This window comes from Vidua macroura, chromosome 28, assembly GCF_024509145.1.
Source record: "Vidua macroura isolate BioBank_ID:100142 chromosome 28, ASM2450914v1, whole genome shotgun sequence".
Classification (NCBI taxonomy): domain Eukaryota; kingdom Metazoa; phylum Chordata; class Aves; order Passeriformes; family Viduidae; genus Vidua; species Vidua macroura.
This window is the reverse complement of record NC_071598.1, coordinates 579,253-596,250: the sequence shown is the minus strand read 5'-3', so window position 1 is coordinate 596,250 and position 16,998 is coordinate 579,253. Positions and strand designations below refer to the sequence as shown.

Below are 16,998 nucleotides of genomic sequence, written 5' to 3'. Positions count from 1 at the left end.
AGCGCTGCCCCGGGCGCCGGCGGGTCACGGGGGCTGCAAGAGGTGCCTCGGTATGAAAATACTCCGTGGAACAGCTTAGTCCTTGCAAAGGGAGGGATGGGGAGAGGGGGAGGCAGCGGCGGCGGGGCAGGGCTCGAGACCGCCAGGATGCTGGGAGCAGGCAGCCAGCAGTGGGAAGGAGCGGACTAGCGTGGGACGGACAGGGGCTGCGGGTGTCCGTGAGCAAGGTCCCTGCGTGCCCTCGGCGGCGGCAGCACCAGCATCGGTTTCACCCGCGCCGGGAGAAAGTGCGTCGGGGCCAGACGGAGTTTCGGAGAGAAAGTGCGGCTTCCCCGGGCCGGCACGGGGGAGGCAGCGGGTGTTTCCTGCTCCCAAATTCACCCCGAGCTCACTCCAGCAGCAGCTTCCCCAAGAGATGCTCTTGCAGGAACTGCGACCCGAAGTGGGCGGCTCATCTCCATCAGCGCCAGCCTCAAGCACCGACCGAGTGGTTTTGTGTCGGGTCGGGGGGGATTCACCGGGAAGGCCCCGAGCCCGGGGCCCCGAGCGCGGGGGACGCAGAGGACCCGCAACAGGCTGGCTCTGGGGGCGCCCCGGGCTGCCCCTACCCCTCCCGGCGGCTCAGCCCCCGCGGCGGCGGCCCGGGGCCGCGGCAGGTGCGCGGGAGGGACGCGGACGGACGGCGATGGGACGGAGGGACGGACACCGACCTCCCGCCCCGCGGAGCCGCCCCGCGCCCCGCACTCACATCCGGGGCCGGGTTTGCTAATGACAGACGTAATTAACCCGGAAAGAAGCGACGGCGGAGCCAGGGGCACACCCCCTCCGCTGCCCGTCCGTCCTCCTCCCAGCGCTGCCCGGCGTGCGCAGCGCCCGCAGCCCCGGCCGGCCGCCCCCCGCCGCCCCCGGCCATGCGCGGGGCGCGCAGCCCAGGGACGCCGCGGGGTAAGTGCCGCCGCGGGGACACGCGTGGCCGCGGGGCCGCCTGCAGGCAGCGCTCGCTCTCGAGAGACCCCGCGGGCCGGGCCGGGAGCCCTCGCTGTCCCATCCCCGTCCTCCCCCCGGCCCCTGCCCCCGAGTCCCCGCGCTCCCCGGGCTGCGGCGCCGGAGCGGCTGGAGGCGTCCGTGCCCCGCGGCGCCGGGGGCCGCTGGGGAGGCGGCCCCGGGGCTGCTCCCCTTGTCCTTGGCGGAGACTCCGGTTCCTGCGGCTGGATCATCCGCGCCGGGGCTGGAGTCGAGCCCTCCCGGTGCGAGCGGCTTCTGCTCGACGGTTCCTGCAGCGAAGCGTCGGGGGCAGGGGAGCGGGAGGCAGCGAGGGGGGCGGAGGGGTCCCCGTGGGAGCTCCGGAAATGCTGCAGGCACCATCCACCATCCTGGCCGAAAGTCTCTGGGGCTGGAGGCAAGCGTGTGGCGGGGATCAGGGGTTTGCAGCCATTCTGTGTGTTCTCCGATTCTTTGTGGCAATGAAGAGCTGTATCCAGCCTCCTCCTCCCGACAGGCTGATAGTTTCATTAAGGCAAATATCTGCAATTAGTAGGAGCGAGTTGCTGGGCCCTGCCTACCCCGTCTGTCTCGTGGGTCGGGACAGACGTCGCGGCGTGAGCTCCGGGAGCTCCTCTGCAACCGCAGGTGAGAGGAAGTGGTGCTGCAGCCGCTGCGGGACCCTGGGCAGCGCAGGTCCCAGCCCTCCTGGCATGGAGGGAGGGTCATCCTGCACCCCAGGCGGCACCAGCACAGCCCGGGCGGACAGGTGTGAGAGAGGAGGACGCTGTGGCTGCCCACCGGTGCGATGGGTGCTCTGGAGGGAGGTGCCGAGGAGCTGCCTCCCGGCAGCGCAGCTGTGATGCTCCAAATGCCGGGTCTCCCATCGCCTCGGGTTTTTCTGCTGCAGGGCGCTCCTGGGTTGCTCCTGTGGCTGTAGCTCTGCCGGGAGCGAGCAGAGCCCCTGTGCTGGGGCCGAGCAGGGCACAGGCAGCTGTGACGGTGCAGGGCATCCTGAGCTGCTTCCTGGAAAGTCTGGCTGTGTGGCTGCACACGAGGCCTCTGAGCCACCCCTGGCTGCGGAGGGGACTTGGGTGCTGCACGGACAGTGCCCTGCACCTCCTGCCTCTCCCCGGGGAGCACTTCCCTTTGGCTCAGGCAGGCAAGGCGGTGGTTTCGCTGCAAATCTTCTTCTGTAGCCCAATTGCTTGCCATGTCATTCACTGAGTCAGGAAAGGGGTGTCTTTTTGGGTGAGATACTGTGATTGAAAAAGCTGGCAAGTCAGTTGCCTCAGAGGTAGGAAAGAGTCCTCTGATGCGCTTCACTAGGAAATTGAGCATTTTCTGGCCCTCCTGGATTTCCTGAGCAGGGTGCCCCACATGTTAGCACAGCTGGAGATGCTGCTTTTATCATTTTCTTATGGAAGAGTGCAGTTCTTGGTGGCTCCAAAGAGAGACCATTTGTGTTCTGTGGGCAGTGGGATGTGAGGGGGCAGGAACCCGGCTGACTTGGTGCAGAGTGTGGGGCAATCCCAATCTCCTCTCCAATCCCATCTGCAAGAGCAGCCTGAGGTCGGTGTGCACAGAAGGGCTGAGCTGGTTTGTGGTCTCCCAGATGAGCCCGTGGTAATGAAGGATGGTGCTGGGGGGACATGGAGACTCCAAGGGGTGTCCCATGGGGCTGGGGGCTCATCTCTGTGCTGCCTGTGGCACATTCTGCTCCTTCCTCATCCATCTCCTTAGCAGAAATCTCTGACCTTTGCTGTCAGCCGAAGGAAAGGTTTATGAGGTTTGGTCTGAACGTGTTGGTTGAAGGTACCTAGGGACTGGCTTTCCATGTGCTTCCCCACCACAAAAATAACCCCACAAAAAAGCAGTGAGACTTGAAGTGCCCACAGAAACCCTTGTGCCAGGGCACTGTTGTTGGTCTAAAACAACCTCTCCCCCTGCAGCAGCACGGTCCCCATGAGCCAAGATACCCATCTCTGAAATGTTGGTGGTAGACTGAGATGCTGACTGCAGGTTGACTTGTTTTCTGCCTCCTCTACCTTTGCAGCTGCACCCCAGCTCTTGCACAACCCTCACCTCCCCGGGCCCCACTCCACTGCAGCTCAAAAATAGTATTTCCTCCTTTTCTGCATGAGTTCTTTTATTTGTGTAGCTCTGCTTCTGGCACCTGCGTGATCACCACTCTCCTGCCAGACAAACCACACTGGGTTCACTGACATCCTTTGGGTAACGGCTGCTCTCATCCCTGCCCTCTGCCCTGTGCCGTGGGGAGAGGGCTCTGCCCGGGCAGTGGACATGTCCTGCCCACCCCTGGGGTGCTGGTTCTGCTCCCCACGCAGGGCTGGAGGTGATGACAGTTCCCTCTGCAGCCCAGGGGTCTTGACAGAGACCTCCTGGCTGGGGGGCAGTGCTGGGGAGGGTCCGTGCCCGTGGCAGACCTGGGGACACAGCGTGGCCCTGCTGTGATGGGTCATTGTCTTCCCTGCTGACTCGACATCCTGGCTGCATGGATTTTCTGCTGGAGTTGCAGATTGTTCCCCGTTTCCTGGGAGTGTGCTCAGGCTCTCTCTAGCATGCTGCTTTGGGATTATTTTTCGCCACAGTTCTCAGGGATCTGGTGTCTCGTGTCAGATCCTTTGTGGCTGCTCTGTCCTCCCTCATGGGGTTTGGTGGCTCTTGGGGCTGGGAGTGGTGGGTTGGCTGCTGTCCCTCCCATCTCCCTCTAGAGAGCTCGGCTGTGGCCGAGTGGCTGCGCTGCCCTCCTGGAACACCTGGCTGGGACGGGTTGGGTGCCATGGATGCGGGGCAGCTCCCTGGGGAGCAGACCACCCACGTCCCCCTGCCTGCCCCCACCCCACAGGGTGATGCCAGAAGGAGCCCGGCATGCCGTACCTGGACCGACAGAACCGTATCTGCGGGTTCCTGGACATTGAAGAAAATGAGACCTGCGGCAAGTTTCTGCGGAGGTATTTCATCCTGGACACCCAGGCCAACCACCTCCTGTGGTACATGGACAATCCTCAGGTGGGCACGTGTGCCGGGCACGTCCGTAGAGTTGTCACTGAGTCTGTGGGCACATCCCAGCCTCCCTGGAGCTGGCGTCTCCTCCGGGGCTCCCCAGGTCCCTGCCTGCTGTGTCAGAGTGTCCCGTGGCTGAGCGTGGCCATGACCAGGCTCCAGCCCTTCTGTGACCTCTGTGGTTTCCAGGACTGTCCCAAGGAGCACAGCAGGGCTGGTCCCACTGCTGAGGGGTCTGAGCTGAATCAGGTGCAGGACAGGGAAGTGGCTGAGGATGGCAGCTGCTGGCTGACCCCAAGGGCACAAACGACAGGCTGGATTGCCCCCGCCACCTTCTCCCTGTCATTTACCTCCCACTGCTCATGCTGTGTGTTGCAGAACCTGGCCATTGGAGCAGGTGCTGTGGGATCTCTGCAGCTGACCTATATCTCCAAGGTAATGTTGGGGTGGGGCAGAGGGAAGGTGAGTGCTCCCTGTTTTCCCCTTATCCTCGCGGCATTCCCAGGAGAGGCGATGGCTTGTCCTGGAAGCACCCAGGGGCAGCTCCTGGTCCTGCCTGGGCTCGTGACCATCTCCCTGGGATGGAGCCTGAGCAGGGCAGTGGGAAGCAGGGAGGGACCCCACAGCACAAAGATCCTGGTGCTGGGACCACGCTCATCTTCACCCGTGGAGTGGCGAGGGACGGGGTGCAAGGCTGGGCTGCAGGAGGAAGAGGAACTGCTCTGCTGTGAGGAAGGACAGGACTGAGGGGGGACAGGAGCGTGGTGTCGGCGTGAGCTGGGCACGGAGCTGGCAGTCGGCTGGGCAGTGCTTCAGGAGCTCCCCCCTGTGCTCAGAGGGCAGTGCCCTGAAGGATGAGACCTTCTGGAAACTCACTCGTGTGCCCCAAGGCTGTGATCCAGTCTCCACGGGAAGGCAGGAACAGTGCAATAGGCACCAACTGCTGCAGGGCCGGTGACTGAGACAGTGGAGCTGTGGCTGCGTGTGGAGAGTGGAGCTGCCACCATCCTCCTCCTGCAAGAGGCCCCTCGGCTGCTGAGGGAGCGGGGGGCTTGTGGCTGCCACGCCAGGCGCAGCTCAGCTTTATCCTGGAGCTGGATATAGCATTGGACAGATCTTCCTGTTCCTGCTGAATCATGATTTATAAATTAAGCGCAGATGAAGCAATGCTGGGAGGCTGAGCCTTCCCCATTTTGGAAAGAGCCTCACAAATTACATAGGTTTTAGTTTAAATGAAAATTGCTGCAGGACAGCATTTGGTCACAAACTGTGGGGTTGGGTTCTGTCAGTGGCTGGAACTACCAACATTAAATATACCAGAAAAATGGAGGTTTGCTTGAGAAAACATGTTTAAAGCATTATGGACTGGCTTTGAAGCAGGAGGACTGTCAGAATAAATACTCCACGAATGCTGTTTGTGGAGCCTCAAGGAATATTATTCTTATATAAATGATTCCTACTCTTCAGGGAAAAACCACCACTATTTTCCCTCAATTCTCTTAATTGCTGATGAGAGTGACTGTGTTAATCCAGGAGAATGGATGTTTTCAGGTCCTTTGAAAGCTTTCTGTCCTCTGCTGTGCAGCTCAGCCAGTGCCTGGGGGGATGCAGGGGATGAAAGTCCTGGCTCTAGCTGACCTTCCCCTGGGACCCAGCACCCTGTGCTGCATGTGCTCTGACACAGGCCAGTTCCCTTCAGCTGGCACAGCTGTGCTGTAGCTCCATACCCTCATATGTGTGGGGTCCTGCTCAGGGGTCCTGTCCAGGGTGGCAGAGCCCAGGCAGGGAGCAGGGTGGGTGGGTGGAAACTTCCAGCTCTTGTGCCCACCACTGGCACGTGCTGTTATCTCTAATTTCCCCCCTGATTTGCTCTGTCACAGGTTAGCATTGCCACCCCGAAACAGAAGCCTAAAACTCCGTTCTGCTTTGGTGAGTGAGTGGGATCTCGGTGGGCTCAGTGGGGGGACACCCTGCCACAGGAAGCTGCAGTGTGGGTGCCTGCCCCGTGAATCCTCCCGGCTGCTGCCAACTCTCCTTGTGCTTCCTCCTCTGGCAGTCATCAACGCTCTATCCCAGCGCTATTTCTTGCAAGCCAGTGACCAAAAGGACCTGCAGGACTGGGTGGAGGCACTGAACAGGGCCAGTAAGATCACGGTAGGTTACTTAATGCTCTTCTCAATTGTTCCCTCCACCATCCCCAGGGATCTTTATGGTTGAGGTTTACTTGTGTATCTTCCTTCGCCCTCCCCTCCCAGCCCAGCTGCGGGGGGACAGCAGCTGTGCCCCAGGAAGGTCCTGTGGGAGCCATCCACATCCCCTCCTGCTCCAGGCCCTCCTCCTCCTGTTGCTCCTGCTGGCTGGGATCTGGCCCAGCCAGCTCCTCGCTGTGGCTGCCAAAGGGTGGCTTTATCGTGCTTCAGTAACTTATTTATTCAGTTTTTATTCTTCCTGGAATGCCGGCTCTTGTGATGAGGCGCAGCGAATGCCCTGCGCTGTGGGGCACGGCGAGGCAGGCTGTGCCTGCGTCCAGAGGGCTTCATCTGCCGTCCCTGATGTGCTGGTGTGCTCACAGGGCCGTGAGCTGATGGGCACTGACCCGCTCCCCCGGTCTGTGTGCGCAGCTGCCGGCGCTGCGGGATGTGCCGCGCTCCCTTCCCGGGGCAGCCACAGGGGCTGGGAGCGCCAGGACGGCTTCTGCCTGCATGGGGGTCCCTGGGAAAGGGCTGGGGGCTTCTGCTGAAGTGCAGCGAGCAGTGGGGCCAATGCATAACGTGAGTCGTTTTACTAGGTCTTGTACTGATGTGTGTTGTTTATGGTATGTAAACTAAATGTAAGGAAAAATCATGTAAACACTTTGATTGGGGCCTATCCATGAGTTTTTTCTTTTAAATCCCTGGAGTGCCATGGTGTAGACTCTGTGGGAAACTCATCTGCAAGATCAGACCTAGCTTGTATTTTCTTACTCTGCAAAGACATTAAGTGTGACAACCTTTGCACCTGCAGCGGCCAGGCTGCTCTGGCTCGTGCCTTCTCTTTCTGGGTCCAGCTGAAATTGGCCACGGAGCTCCAGAGCTGGCCAGAGCTGTAGCCAGAGCCTGCCTGGGCTCTGTCTGGGTGTACTGCCAGCAGTTTCCTCCAGGGTCGCTGCCTCTGGGGCGGGGGGATTCTGCCAGGCTGGCAGAGGTGGGAGCTGGGGTGACAGGAGAACGAGATGCATCCTCTGCTTGTGCAAGAAGCCGTGGTGGTTTCCGTGGCCTGATTTCGGCCAGCCCTTCCCGGCTCTGGCTGCGTCCCAGCTGGCCGACCGGCTCGTCCAGCCCTTCAGGGAGGAGCTGTCACAGGGCTGCCGGGATGTGGGTGATGCTGCCACTCTGCCCTGCTCCGCGGGAAGGCACTGGGGGGTTGGCATTAGGGGAGCTGAAGTGCAGGGCTGGGAAGGGAAACTTGGAAACTGCCCTTTCTGTCAGAGCCAGGTGCCAGAGGGAAGGAGCTGGGAAGGGAGAGGGGAGGATGGCAGTGCTGGAGCCGTGTTGCTGCAGCCCAGCCTCTGCCCAGGGGTGTGGGGCCGCTCACGGGGGACACAGGCAGCGCTGGGGTCACAGCAGTGCCTGGCTGTCCCTGCGGCCACGCGGCTCAGCCTCGTTAGCCAGACCCAGCTCCTCATTAAGCCTGGCTGTAAGTGGAGCGGGGACAATTAAAGGAGCAAGTGTCCCACAAACTCACTGAGCTGCAGAGGCAAATCACAGGCGCCTGTGAAGGGATGCTTAATCACTGAGCTCCTCTCATCTCTCCTCTGGGTGTCTCCGGCCGCCCAGGGGCTTCCACACCCTCCCTAACTGGGGTGCTTGGCCAGGAGTTGTTTTTCTAAAGGGACGTGGCTGCATTAGACAGAGATGGGGTGCCCACTGCAGGTGTGGGGATGCCCAGCATGGTCACCCTGTGCCCCTCATCCCTTCCTTTCTCCCACAGGTGCCAAAGGGAGGCAGCGTCCCACCGGCCACGGAAATCACGAAGCCTCCGGTGGTGCCCCAGGCCCAGGAGAGGAAGCCCCAGGTGGCCTACAAAACAGAGATTGTTGGGGGGGTAGTGGTCCACACACCCATCTCCATCAACCAGGTGAGCTGGTTTGCACTTTCATTTCTGGAAACAGTGCTCCTGCAAACCCTCTCCCCTGCAGGTGTGAAAGGCTGCTCTGAGCACCCTGAACACCTCTGCTTTTTCTCACTCTGAAGTGTGATGAGATGAGGGAGCGTGAGGAGGAGGAGGTCATGGATCTGCTTGGCCTTCTGGCCATCGCCATCCACCCACGTGTCTTGGGTGCAAATCCTCTTTAGGTACCCAGGGCAGAGGAACCCTGTGGCTGGTGCCCCCACCACGGCAGCCACAGGGACTGTCCCAGGGCTGCTGGGCACCGCTTGCCGTGGCTCTGCATCCCTTCCCTGGCACGCAGCTGGGTGTGCACGTGGCCATCAGCATCTCCCATGTTTGGGCACTTGTCCAGCTCCGGGTCTCACTTCAGCTCTTATCAGTGGCAGCACTAAAAATAGAGTAGAGAATTAGATCATTGCAGCAGTTTCTGCTGGCAGATGCTTTTAACCCTTCCCTGGCCACAGGGTTCGGCAGGATGCAGAGGTGTATGGAGGGTTGTGGGGTGCAGAGGGGGTTTTTTGGAGGTGGTGCATCAGCTGCCAGAATATTTCCGTGCTCTTGCTGCTTCCCCCGTGTGAAATGGCCATTCCCCTGCTGCAGCTTCCTGGGCGTGTCCGTGGTTTCCTGGCCGTGCCCCAGCCGGTGCTGCTCCACGACTGCAGAGTCCCACGCTCTGGCTGCACCCCAGACCGGCCGGGAGCATCACCCCAGCTCCTGCGCCTGTGAGCTCCCGGCTGCAGGAGTGTCCTCACTCTGCTCTGGACACCCCCGCTGCAGTGCCCGGCAGAGCTGGCACAGCCCCGGGCGTGGCTGGCGTCCCCATCCCGGCCGTGCTGCAGCTGTGCTGCACTGCTCTCCGCAGGGGCCGGGCGGACAAAAAGCTGCTTGTCTGTCCTGGGGACACGGAAGCAGCTGTGGAAGGTGCTGGGCGGGCAGGTTCACCCAAACCGCTGCGGGGCCATATAAGGTGGCGGTGGCCAGGGCCACCCCGCTGCCATGGCAATGCTCAAACCTCAGCCGAGCGGGAGGAAGGGCTCCGAGGGATGGGGAAGAAGCTGAGTGCAGAAGATGTTTCATCTCAACCATCCTCTGTGCTGCTGGGGGAAGGGAGGGCACTGCTGGGATGGTGCTGGAGGCAGGGCAGGGTCTGGCCCGTGGGGTGCACTGGGATGTGCTCAGGGGAGCCAGGGGTGGGTGCTGGGCACGTGGTCATGACCACAGCCCCTTTGTGCTTACAGCACTGGGCACTGCACATGGGAGGGACAGCTTGGGGCCAGAGGAGGTGCAGCTTCCCTTCCTGAACTCCAAACACCCAAGTATCTTTGGGAGAACTTGGCTCTGAAAATGAGAACCAGGCACTTTATGGCTTTTCTGAGCAATTTATTCCCGTGGTATTTTGCCTTCTCCCGTTGGAAAGCATTCCTTTCTAACTTGTGTTTGTCTGGTGGTTCTTGTTCTCCTCATACCTTCAGTGGTGCAGTTGAGTCACCTCTTCGTGCAAGATGAGCCAGGCAGGTGGGCTCTGTTAACTTCCCTGCTGCGGGGGATTATCTTCAGCCCTCAAATTGCTTTTCTGGAGCCCTTCAGATATCTTGCTTTTAACACATGGCTGCAAAAGGCTGAATAGAACCAGGGCAGCAGCCCAGGAAGCTGCAGACAATGAGAGAACATGGGCTCTGGGCTCTGGCTCATTCCCTGCCCATGTTCAGCACTGCCATGAGCCTTGGCTCACTCGTTTCACTCGGGGCTTGTGTCAGGTGGCTTCTCTCTGCCGCTGGGGGTCCTGCCTTCAGCAGGGACGCCTCCCTGCTGACGGGGGCTGTGTTCTCTCTGCCGCAGGACGGGGAGGGCGGCGAGGCGGGCGCGCACCCGCTGCTGCGGCGCTCGCAGAGCTACATCCCCCCCTCGGCCACCAAGCCGCCCGCCGGGCCAGCCCCGCTCAAGAGCGGCTTCTGCGTCAAGCAGGGCAACGTGGTGAGTGCTGGGCAGGGGCCAGGGGTGCTCTGGGTGCAGCACCTCGACAGAGAGAGGCAGGGCTGAGCACCGAATCTCCTGCTCTTTTCCAGAGGAAGAGCTGGAAGCGGCGGTACTTTGTTCTGGATGAGTTTTCCATCAGCTACTACAAGTGTGAGCAGGTGAGCGGCTGCCCGGGACCCCGAGCAGGGCTCTGGCACCCTCTGGGGGAGGCACATGCCAGCCCCAGGGCCAGCCAAGCCCACCACTGTCTCCTCTCGCCTCTGCAGGACAAGGAGCCTTTGCGTTCGATTCTCTTGAAAGATGTTTGCAAGACCCACGAGTGCCTGGTCAAGTCTGGGTAATGCTCCCACCCGTGTTTCCCTGCCGTGGCCCCAGGCTGGTTCAGGCCCGAGCAGCCAGTGGGAGCTTGGGCTGCTCCAGCTGCTCGTGGGAAGCGGCTCTCTCTCGAGGTGTTTGTCTTAAACTAGCCCAGGCAGCTGCAGTGTCTTGGGAACAAGTTATTGCAGCAAACACTGATAAAATCAAAGTAACGTAAAGGCTTGCAATGAAAAATAACCTAAGAAAACAAACCTCTTCAGCTAAAGTAAAAATATTGTGCATTAATGTATCTCTGAACTGTTTATTCCTAATAAGTAATAGCAATATGGTATTTAAAACGAGCTGGGAATGCAGTGGATTATGGTGAGGGAGGGCAGGGGTTTGCTGGCTGATGGTAGAGCAGAGGGGTTTCTGGCTGAAGCTCTCTGGGGATCTGGACTCTTCTCAAAATCCCAGTGAGATCCAAGGTTTGCCTTCAATACGTTCCTCCCTGGCACACTCCAGAGATGAAGATAAACACAGGGTTTTTTCTGTCCACCATGGCTGCTGGGGTGTGACTGTCTCTTTCTCACTGTTTCTAGCGACCTCCTGATGCGAGACAACCTCTTTGAAATCATAACGAGCTCCAGGACCTTCTACATCCAGGTGAGCAGCTGAGGCCAGGATAAATTTTGGGGCAGAAAGTTCAGCTCTCGAGAAATGGGCTGTTCCCCGCAGCCCTTTGCCAGTGAACACGAGCAGATGGGGCTGTAACACACGAGCGTGAGGGGGATTCACTTCTCCCTTGGGATTATTTATAACAGGGGCTGTTTGTGGGAGCAGGAGAAGGCAGAGCTGAACCTTGGGAATGCCAGGACAGCTGAGCCTCACTGGGACTGCTGTGTTTGCAGGCAGACAGCCCCGAGGAGATGCACAGCTGGATCCGGGCAATCACGGGGGCAGTGCAGGCCCTGAAAACCCGCCCCAGGGTAGGTCACTTACGTTCTGTTTCCTATTTAGTGTCAAATGGAGATTATGCCAATGTGCAAGGTATTTATTTTGTGGGTTGTCTAACCAGCCTCGCTCTGCCCTGTCCCTGCAGGAGATGTCCTTTATGAGATCCACCTCCGTGGCCAGGCCCGGGGGCTCCTCGGGCCCCTCGCAGCCGCGGCCGTCGGCGGAGGAGCGGCGAGCCTCCAGCAAGGCGCCCTCCACGAGCTCGTGGCAGCCCTGGACGCCGGTGCCGCAGGCCGAGGGGCAGCGGCCGGCGCTGGGGGGGCTGCCGGCCCCGCTCAGGGACTCGGTGTTCGTGCCGGCGCTCACGGAGCGCCAGGGCAGGGCCGCGCCCGGCGCGCGCCTGCGGCACCGCTCCGAGCCGCAGCACCTCAGGGAGAAGCCCTTCGCCTTCGACCTGGACGATGAAAGTATCCGGACCTCCGACGTCTGAGCGGGCACCGAGCCACCCCCGGCTCCACACGCCGTCTCCCGGGATCCCTGCGGGGCGGTTTGGGGTACGCGAGGTGGTCCCTTCCCTCCACCACAGCCCTTCCCGGCCACGCAGGATCCGTCTGCGCCCACAGCCTGGTGCCCTGCTCTGCAGGGCGCGGGGTCCCTGGCTGCTCCTGCCCAGGCTTGGCCCCGGCTGTTCCGTGTCTTGGAAGCTGCTTGCGGGCACTGCCGGCGCTCACTGTGCAGGGCAGGAGGTGCTGGGGACCTGTATGAGGGGACATCTTCTGCAGTTGCGTCGTTTCCCCCACCAGCCAGGTCTGGAGGAAGTGGCAGGAGGTCTTGAAGGCGTGAGGGGGAGTGTGGCCTTTCTTGTGTTTGTAAAATGTTTCTGTCCCCTTTGCTGCTGCTCAGATTCCCCAGGGCAGAGCTGGGAGCCACCAGCCTGCAGCTGCCCACACAGAGGACTCACTGCAGCTTCCCCTTATGGGACTTATTTCCTCAGAGCCCGGATCTTCCCACTGCCCACACAAGGGTTTATCAGCAATCTGCTGGCTTTTAATTATGTCTTTTTATACCTGTGGCTCCTGTTGAACCCCAGCCTGGGCAGGTGCTCAACCCCTCCAAAGGCTTTTGGTACTTCCTGAGCATGAGCCAGGGCAGGCAGCCGGAGCGACAGTGGCTCCCAGGTGGGGGCACCCTCAGGTGTGATGTTGGTTTTGCACTGCGCACACCTGGGCACAGGTAGCTGTGCCTGATGGTGAAGGGCTTTTAGTAAAAAGCAATGAATAGCAGCCCTGATGGAGCTGGGCAGACTTGTCCGGCCAACTCACCACTGCCTGCCCAAGATGGAAACCAGCAGGACTTTCTAGAGCAATGTGAATCGTCATTTCCATAACCAAATGAGCTCCTGTAGGTGTGATAAGTAGTGTGCAGAAAATCCAGGTGTTCCCTCGGAGATCGTCCGATACCTTCACCCCGCAAGTGTGTGCAATCCCCGCGTGCCGGGCGAGAACTCGGCTCCCCTTTCACTTCCCTGGCTGTGACACGTCCTCTGCTCTGCAAGCGCAGCCCAGTGTGTTCCCCGGGAGCAGAACATCTGGTTTGTCCCAGCCCTTTTGGGGCCTCCAGCTGTTTGGCAGCTGCGCCTCAGCCTGAGCCTTGAGTAGCCCGACTGAGCTTAACTTGGTGCCAGTTGTTCCTTCCTGCCTCAGTCCCCGTGGGAGCCGTGGGGCTGCTGCAGGATGGGCACAGTACGGTTCCTCTGTGCCACTGGGGGAGGCAGGAATGGGGTCCCCCAAGTTCAGGGGGAAGAGGGTCTCAAAGGGGATTGTGTGGAGGTGCTGGAGGACACAGAGACCATGAAAATGAGTGGGAACCGATGCAAATGGTACAGGGCGAGTGTTAATATTATTTAATTGTAGCTACCTAGATCCTGCTGTTCCTTTTTCTGCTCCTTTTTGCTTTATTTGCACTAGAGTTTGAAACTTTCATTTTTTTAGGCTGACTTACTGTTTGGCTCCTAACACTGTTTCAAGAATGTTTTAGTAGTTTGGTAAGCCCATCCATCAGAGACCCGCAGCGTTGTGATGTCAGTTTTGGAGAGCAGGGAATGCAGAGAGATGATGGTTCTTTTGTGCAAGGCCTTGGAACCACAGACTCCTGAGTATTCCTGGTGCTTGATAATTGCAGTTTCCTCAGGCCTGGGAAGGTAAAGCAGAGGCTTGTTGCACAATTAAGGTAATTATCCAGGAGCAGAAACTACCAGTGGCTCCAGCACTATTGCAACATTCCTCTTGCTCGTTCCCACCCTCCCGCATCCCCAGGACAGCACAGAGGCTGAAGATGAGGTTCAAACGAGTGTGGAGCTCAACTGGGCTCCAGAGCTGTCCACAACACAGGTGGTGTCGGGAGGGAGGGATTTCCCTCCCGTTCCAGAGGGCTGGGTGGCTGCAGCCACACCTTGATGGAGCTTTGTGGTTATTTCAAAGCAAACTGGCTTCCCCTCAGCTCTGCATTGGCTCCTGGCTCAGGCGTGGATGGACGCATCCCCCTGGAGCTGCTCCCTCCTGAACTGTGTGCTGTGGGGCTTTGCTGGGGGTGCCTGGTGGGGTAGAGTGGTGGGAGAGAGGGGTTTGCTATTCCCACGTGCTTCCAGGTGTTTCTGGAAGTCTGGCTGGGGATTCCAAGTGCTCTTAGGGCTTCCCCTGGCGCGGGCAGTGCTCCGTGACTCCCGGGGTGGGGCTGCCTGCCTCCCACCCCTCGCCTGTACATGCTGCAATGCCCTTTCTCCCCGGTGTTTTTAAATAAAGAAGGAAATCCCAATTACTTTCCCAAGCTGTCCATTTGCGCTGTGTATTTTGGGTGAGGGTTGCTGTGGGGGTTGAGTGCTGTCCCCAGCCGGGTCGGGGGACAGAGTGCAGCAGCTGGGGAGAGCCCAGGAGCACCTGGGCTGCTCCCCGTGCTCACGGTGCTGCTGCCCTGCACAAGGGAGGGAAGAGTGCATGGCGAGGGCAGGGACATCACAACTCCTTCTGGATCAAGGTCCCAGATGTTCCCTGGGGAGGAGGGAAGCTGCTGTGAGCTGGCAGTGGGGGCTGGAGACACGGGAGCTGTTAATGATAGTGGGCTTTTTCACATGGGATTGGTTATTTTTCTTTTCTTTCTGCGTTGCTGCAGAGTTTTTTCCCCTCCATGGACTTTCCAGCCCTGTTCTGCTGAGGAATGGCATTTCCAGGACAAAGCTGCCCCCTGCTCCCCAGCTGAAGCTGCCAAACTGGGAGTGTGTGTTTGCTGTTTTATCTCAAATGTGACTGGACATTTGCATACACAGATTTTCTGTCTGGCTCTGGCTGGGACTTGTTGCAGCTTCCTTTTCCCATTTTATTCAGCTTGGTAAGTTTTAACCTGCAGCTGGTGGGGCTTCCTCTTTCGGGTGTGAGGTTCTTGCACCCTTTGGGTGCTGCAGGTGCCCTGTGCTGGGGCTGGAGCCAGAGGGGTGCCTGGCACAGACAGGAGCTGCCCCTTCCCAGCTCCCTGAGTGCTCCCAGGTGGCCCTTGGCCCCAAGGTAACCAGGGCTCAGGACTCTGGATTAATGGGCTGGCTGGGGGGGCTCAGGGCTAAACCATGACCCCGTGTGGCCGTGCTCTACTAATCCCCAAAGTACGTGGAGTCAGCTTCTTCCAGACTTTATTGTTTGCTTGACCCCCTGTGTTTGCAAGCTCTGATTTCTGAAGCTGTCGCTATTTGCGGTGGGAAGCCAGATTATTTTAAACAAGCAAAATAAATCCCGAACAACTTTGTGTCCAAGGCTGGAACAGAGTCATTATCAAGAGTAACTGCTGCGCACCCTGAGTTACAGTTCTGTAGGTCCACGTTGTGGCAGGCAGAGCCCGGGCTGGTGCTCGCAGCGAGCAGAGGCAGCCAGGGCTGCAGCTGGGGCCAGCCCTGCCCCTCCTCAGTACACGGTGCACCAGTTGCTGCCATCACTGGGCATCAGCCCCCCGGTGATGAGCAGAATCAGATCCACGAACCACCAGATGCCCAGGCCCCCCAGGGTCAGCAGCTTCCCCACGGCGGTGCCGGTGTGGCCCAGGCAGAACCGATCCACTCCGAAGCAGCCCAGGAAGAAGGAGTAGAGCAGAGTGGTGATGAAGTAGTGTCCCGTGTACCTGCGAGAGAAGATGCGGCGGGGTCAGGGAGCGCCAGCGCTCCCCGCCGGACCAGCCCTGCTCCCGGGGGGGGGCTCGGTCCGGTGGCTGCGGGGGGACGGGGACTCTCCTACTTGACGCAGGGCCGGCTGCCCCGCAGGAAGCTCCGCGGCTCGGCGCACTCGATGCCGTCCAGCGCCCGGCACTGCACGCGCGTGTGATCCACCTCGCCGTGGGCCTGGCCGCCGAACTGCGGCGGGGGCAGCGCTCAGCGCTCGGCGGGGCCCGGGGGGCGCCGGCACCGGGGCCGCCCCCGCCCCGCCCTCACCTTCACGCAGCCGTGGCCCAGCTCCTGCTGTGCCGTGGCGTTCCCGCCGTGATCCACCGGCTCCTCGCACTCCACGAACTCATCGGGGCTGCGGGGAAGGAGCGGCTGGTGAGGGCGGCCGGGTGCCCGCGCTCCCCCCCGGCCCGGCCCGGCCCGGCCCGGCCCGGCGCTCACAGGTAAGTGCACAGGACGAGCGGCGCCCGCGGATCGCTGTAAGCCCAGGCGGCGGCGGGCGGCCCCGGCGGCGGCTCCCGGGGCTCGGTGTCGTTGCCCGGGAGGCCGCGGCCGTGCAGCAGCAGCAGGTTCCCGAGCAGGAGCGCGGCCTGCCCGCACAGCAGCGCGTACCCCACGGGCGGCGCCATGGCGGCACCGCCGCCCCGCTCGGCTTCGGGCCGCCCGGCCCGCAGCCAATGGGCGCCCGCCGCCGCGCCGCCCGCGGCCAATGGGAGCGCGCCGCCCGCAGCCAATGGGAGCGCGCCGCCGCGCCGCCCGCAGCCAATGGGCGCCCGCCGCTCGCAGCCGGTCAGAGCGAAGCGGAAAAAGCTGCGGAAGCGGCAGCGACGGGCGTGGCGGAGGGAGTGCGCGCCAGCCGAGGAGATGATTGGCTGCCGCGGTGGGGCGGTGGCCAATGAGCGAAGGCGAGGGGCGGGGCGCTGCTGCGGCGCGCGGCGCTCGGGACCGAATCCCGGGGCTCGGCCGGGGCGCAACGGGCTCAGACGGGGCTCAAACGGGGCCCAACGGGCTCAAACGGGGCTCGGCCGGGGCCCAACGGGCTCAGACGGGGCTCAAACGGGGCCCAACGGGCTCAGACGGGGCTCGGCCGGGGCGCAACGGGCTCAGACGGGGCTCAAACGGGACCCGGCCGGGGCCCAACGGGCTCAGACGGGGCTCAAACGGGGCCCAACGGGCTCAGACGGGGCTCAAACGGGACCCGGCCGGCTCAAACGGGGCTCGGCCGGCTCAAACGGGGCCCGGCCGGGGCGCAACGGGCTCAGACGGGGCTCGGCCGGCTCAAACGGGGCCCTGCGCGCTCACTCGAAGAGCGGACCCCCTTAGCACCGGAGAAGGGCTCTCAGGGATCTGCGTTGCCGGTAACGGGCAGCGCGGCGGCTCCGCGGCCGCAGCAGCGACTGATTCGGTCC

At 61.2% G+C, this 16,998-nt stretch overlaps 3 protein-coding genes across 4 annotated transcripts in view; 2 read left to right on the top strand and 1 right to left on the bottom strand.

The window, feature by feature from the left end:
• Nucleotides 1-16,998, top strand: part of TACC1 (transforming acidic coiled-coil containing protein 1) — a 43,467-nt gene that overhangs the window by 24,173 nt on the left and 2,296 nt on the right. The gene's annotated exons all lie outside the window — the stretch shown is intronic.
• On the top strand, nucleotides 858-14,210 carry PLEKHA2 (pleckstrin homology domain containing A2). 2 transcript variants are annotated; one of them, XM_054000862.1, is made up of 12 exons: nucleotides 858-945; nucleotides 3,851-4,014; nucleotides 4,387-4,443; nucleotides 5,889-5,937; nucleotides 6,065-6,162; nucleotides 7,978-8,124; nucleotides 9,997-10,131; nucleotides 10,224-10,292; nucleotides 10,401-10,471; nucleotides 11,034-11,097; nucleotides 11,343-11,420; nucleotides 11,534-14,210. In XM_054000862.1, the coding sequence occupies exons 2-12, from the start codon at nucleotides 3,874-3,876 to the stop codon at nucleotides 11,876-11,878; spliced, it is 1,254 nt and encodes a 417-aa protein (XP_053856837.1). In that variant the 5' UTR covers nucleotides 858-945; nucleotides 3,851-3,873; the 3' UTR covers nucleotides 11,879-14,210. The 2 variants fall into 2 exon arrangements, with proteins under 2 accessions (XP_053856837.1, XP_053856838.1); XM_054000863.1 differs by lacking the exon at nucleotides 4,387-4,443.
• On the bottom strand, nucleotides 15,051-16,250 carry TM2D2 (TM2 domain containing 2). Its single transcript, XM_054000879.1, has 4 exons — nucleotides 16,031-16,250; nucleotides 15,857-15,944; nucleotides 15,663-15,778; nucleotides 15,051-15,549 (listed from the first exon to the last, which is right to left on the bottom strand). Exons 1-4 carry the CDS (start codon nucleotides 16,216-16,218, stop codon nucleotides 15,336-15,338), a joined length of 606 nt encoding a protein of 201 aa, XP_053856854.1. The 5' UTR covers nucleotides 16,219-16,250; the 3' UTR covers nucleotides 15,051-15,335.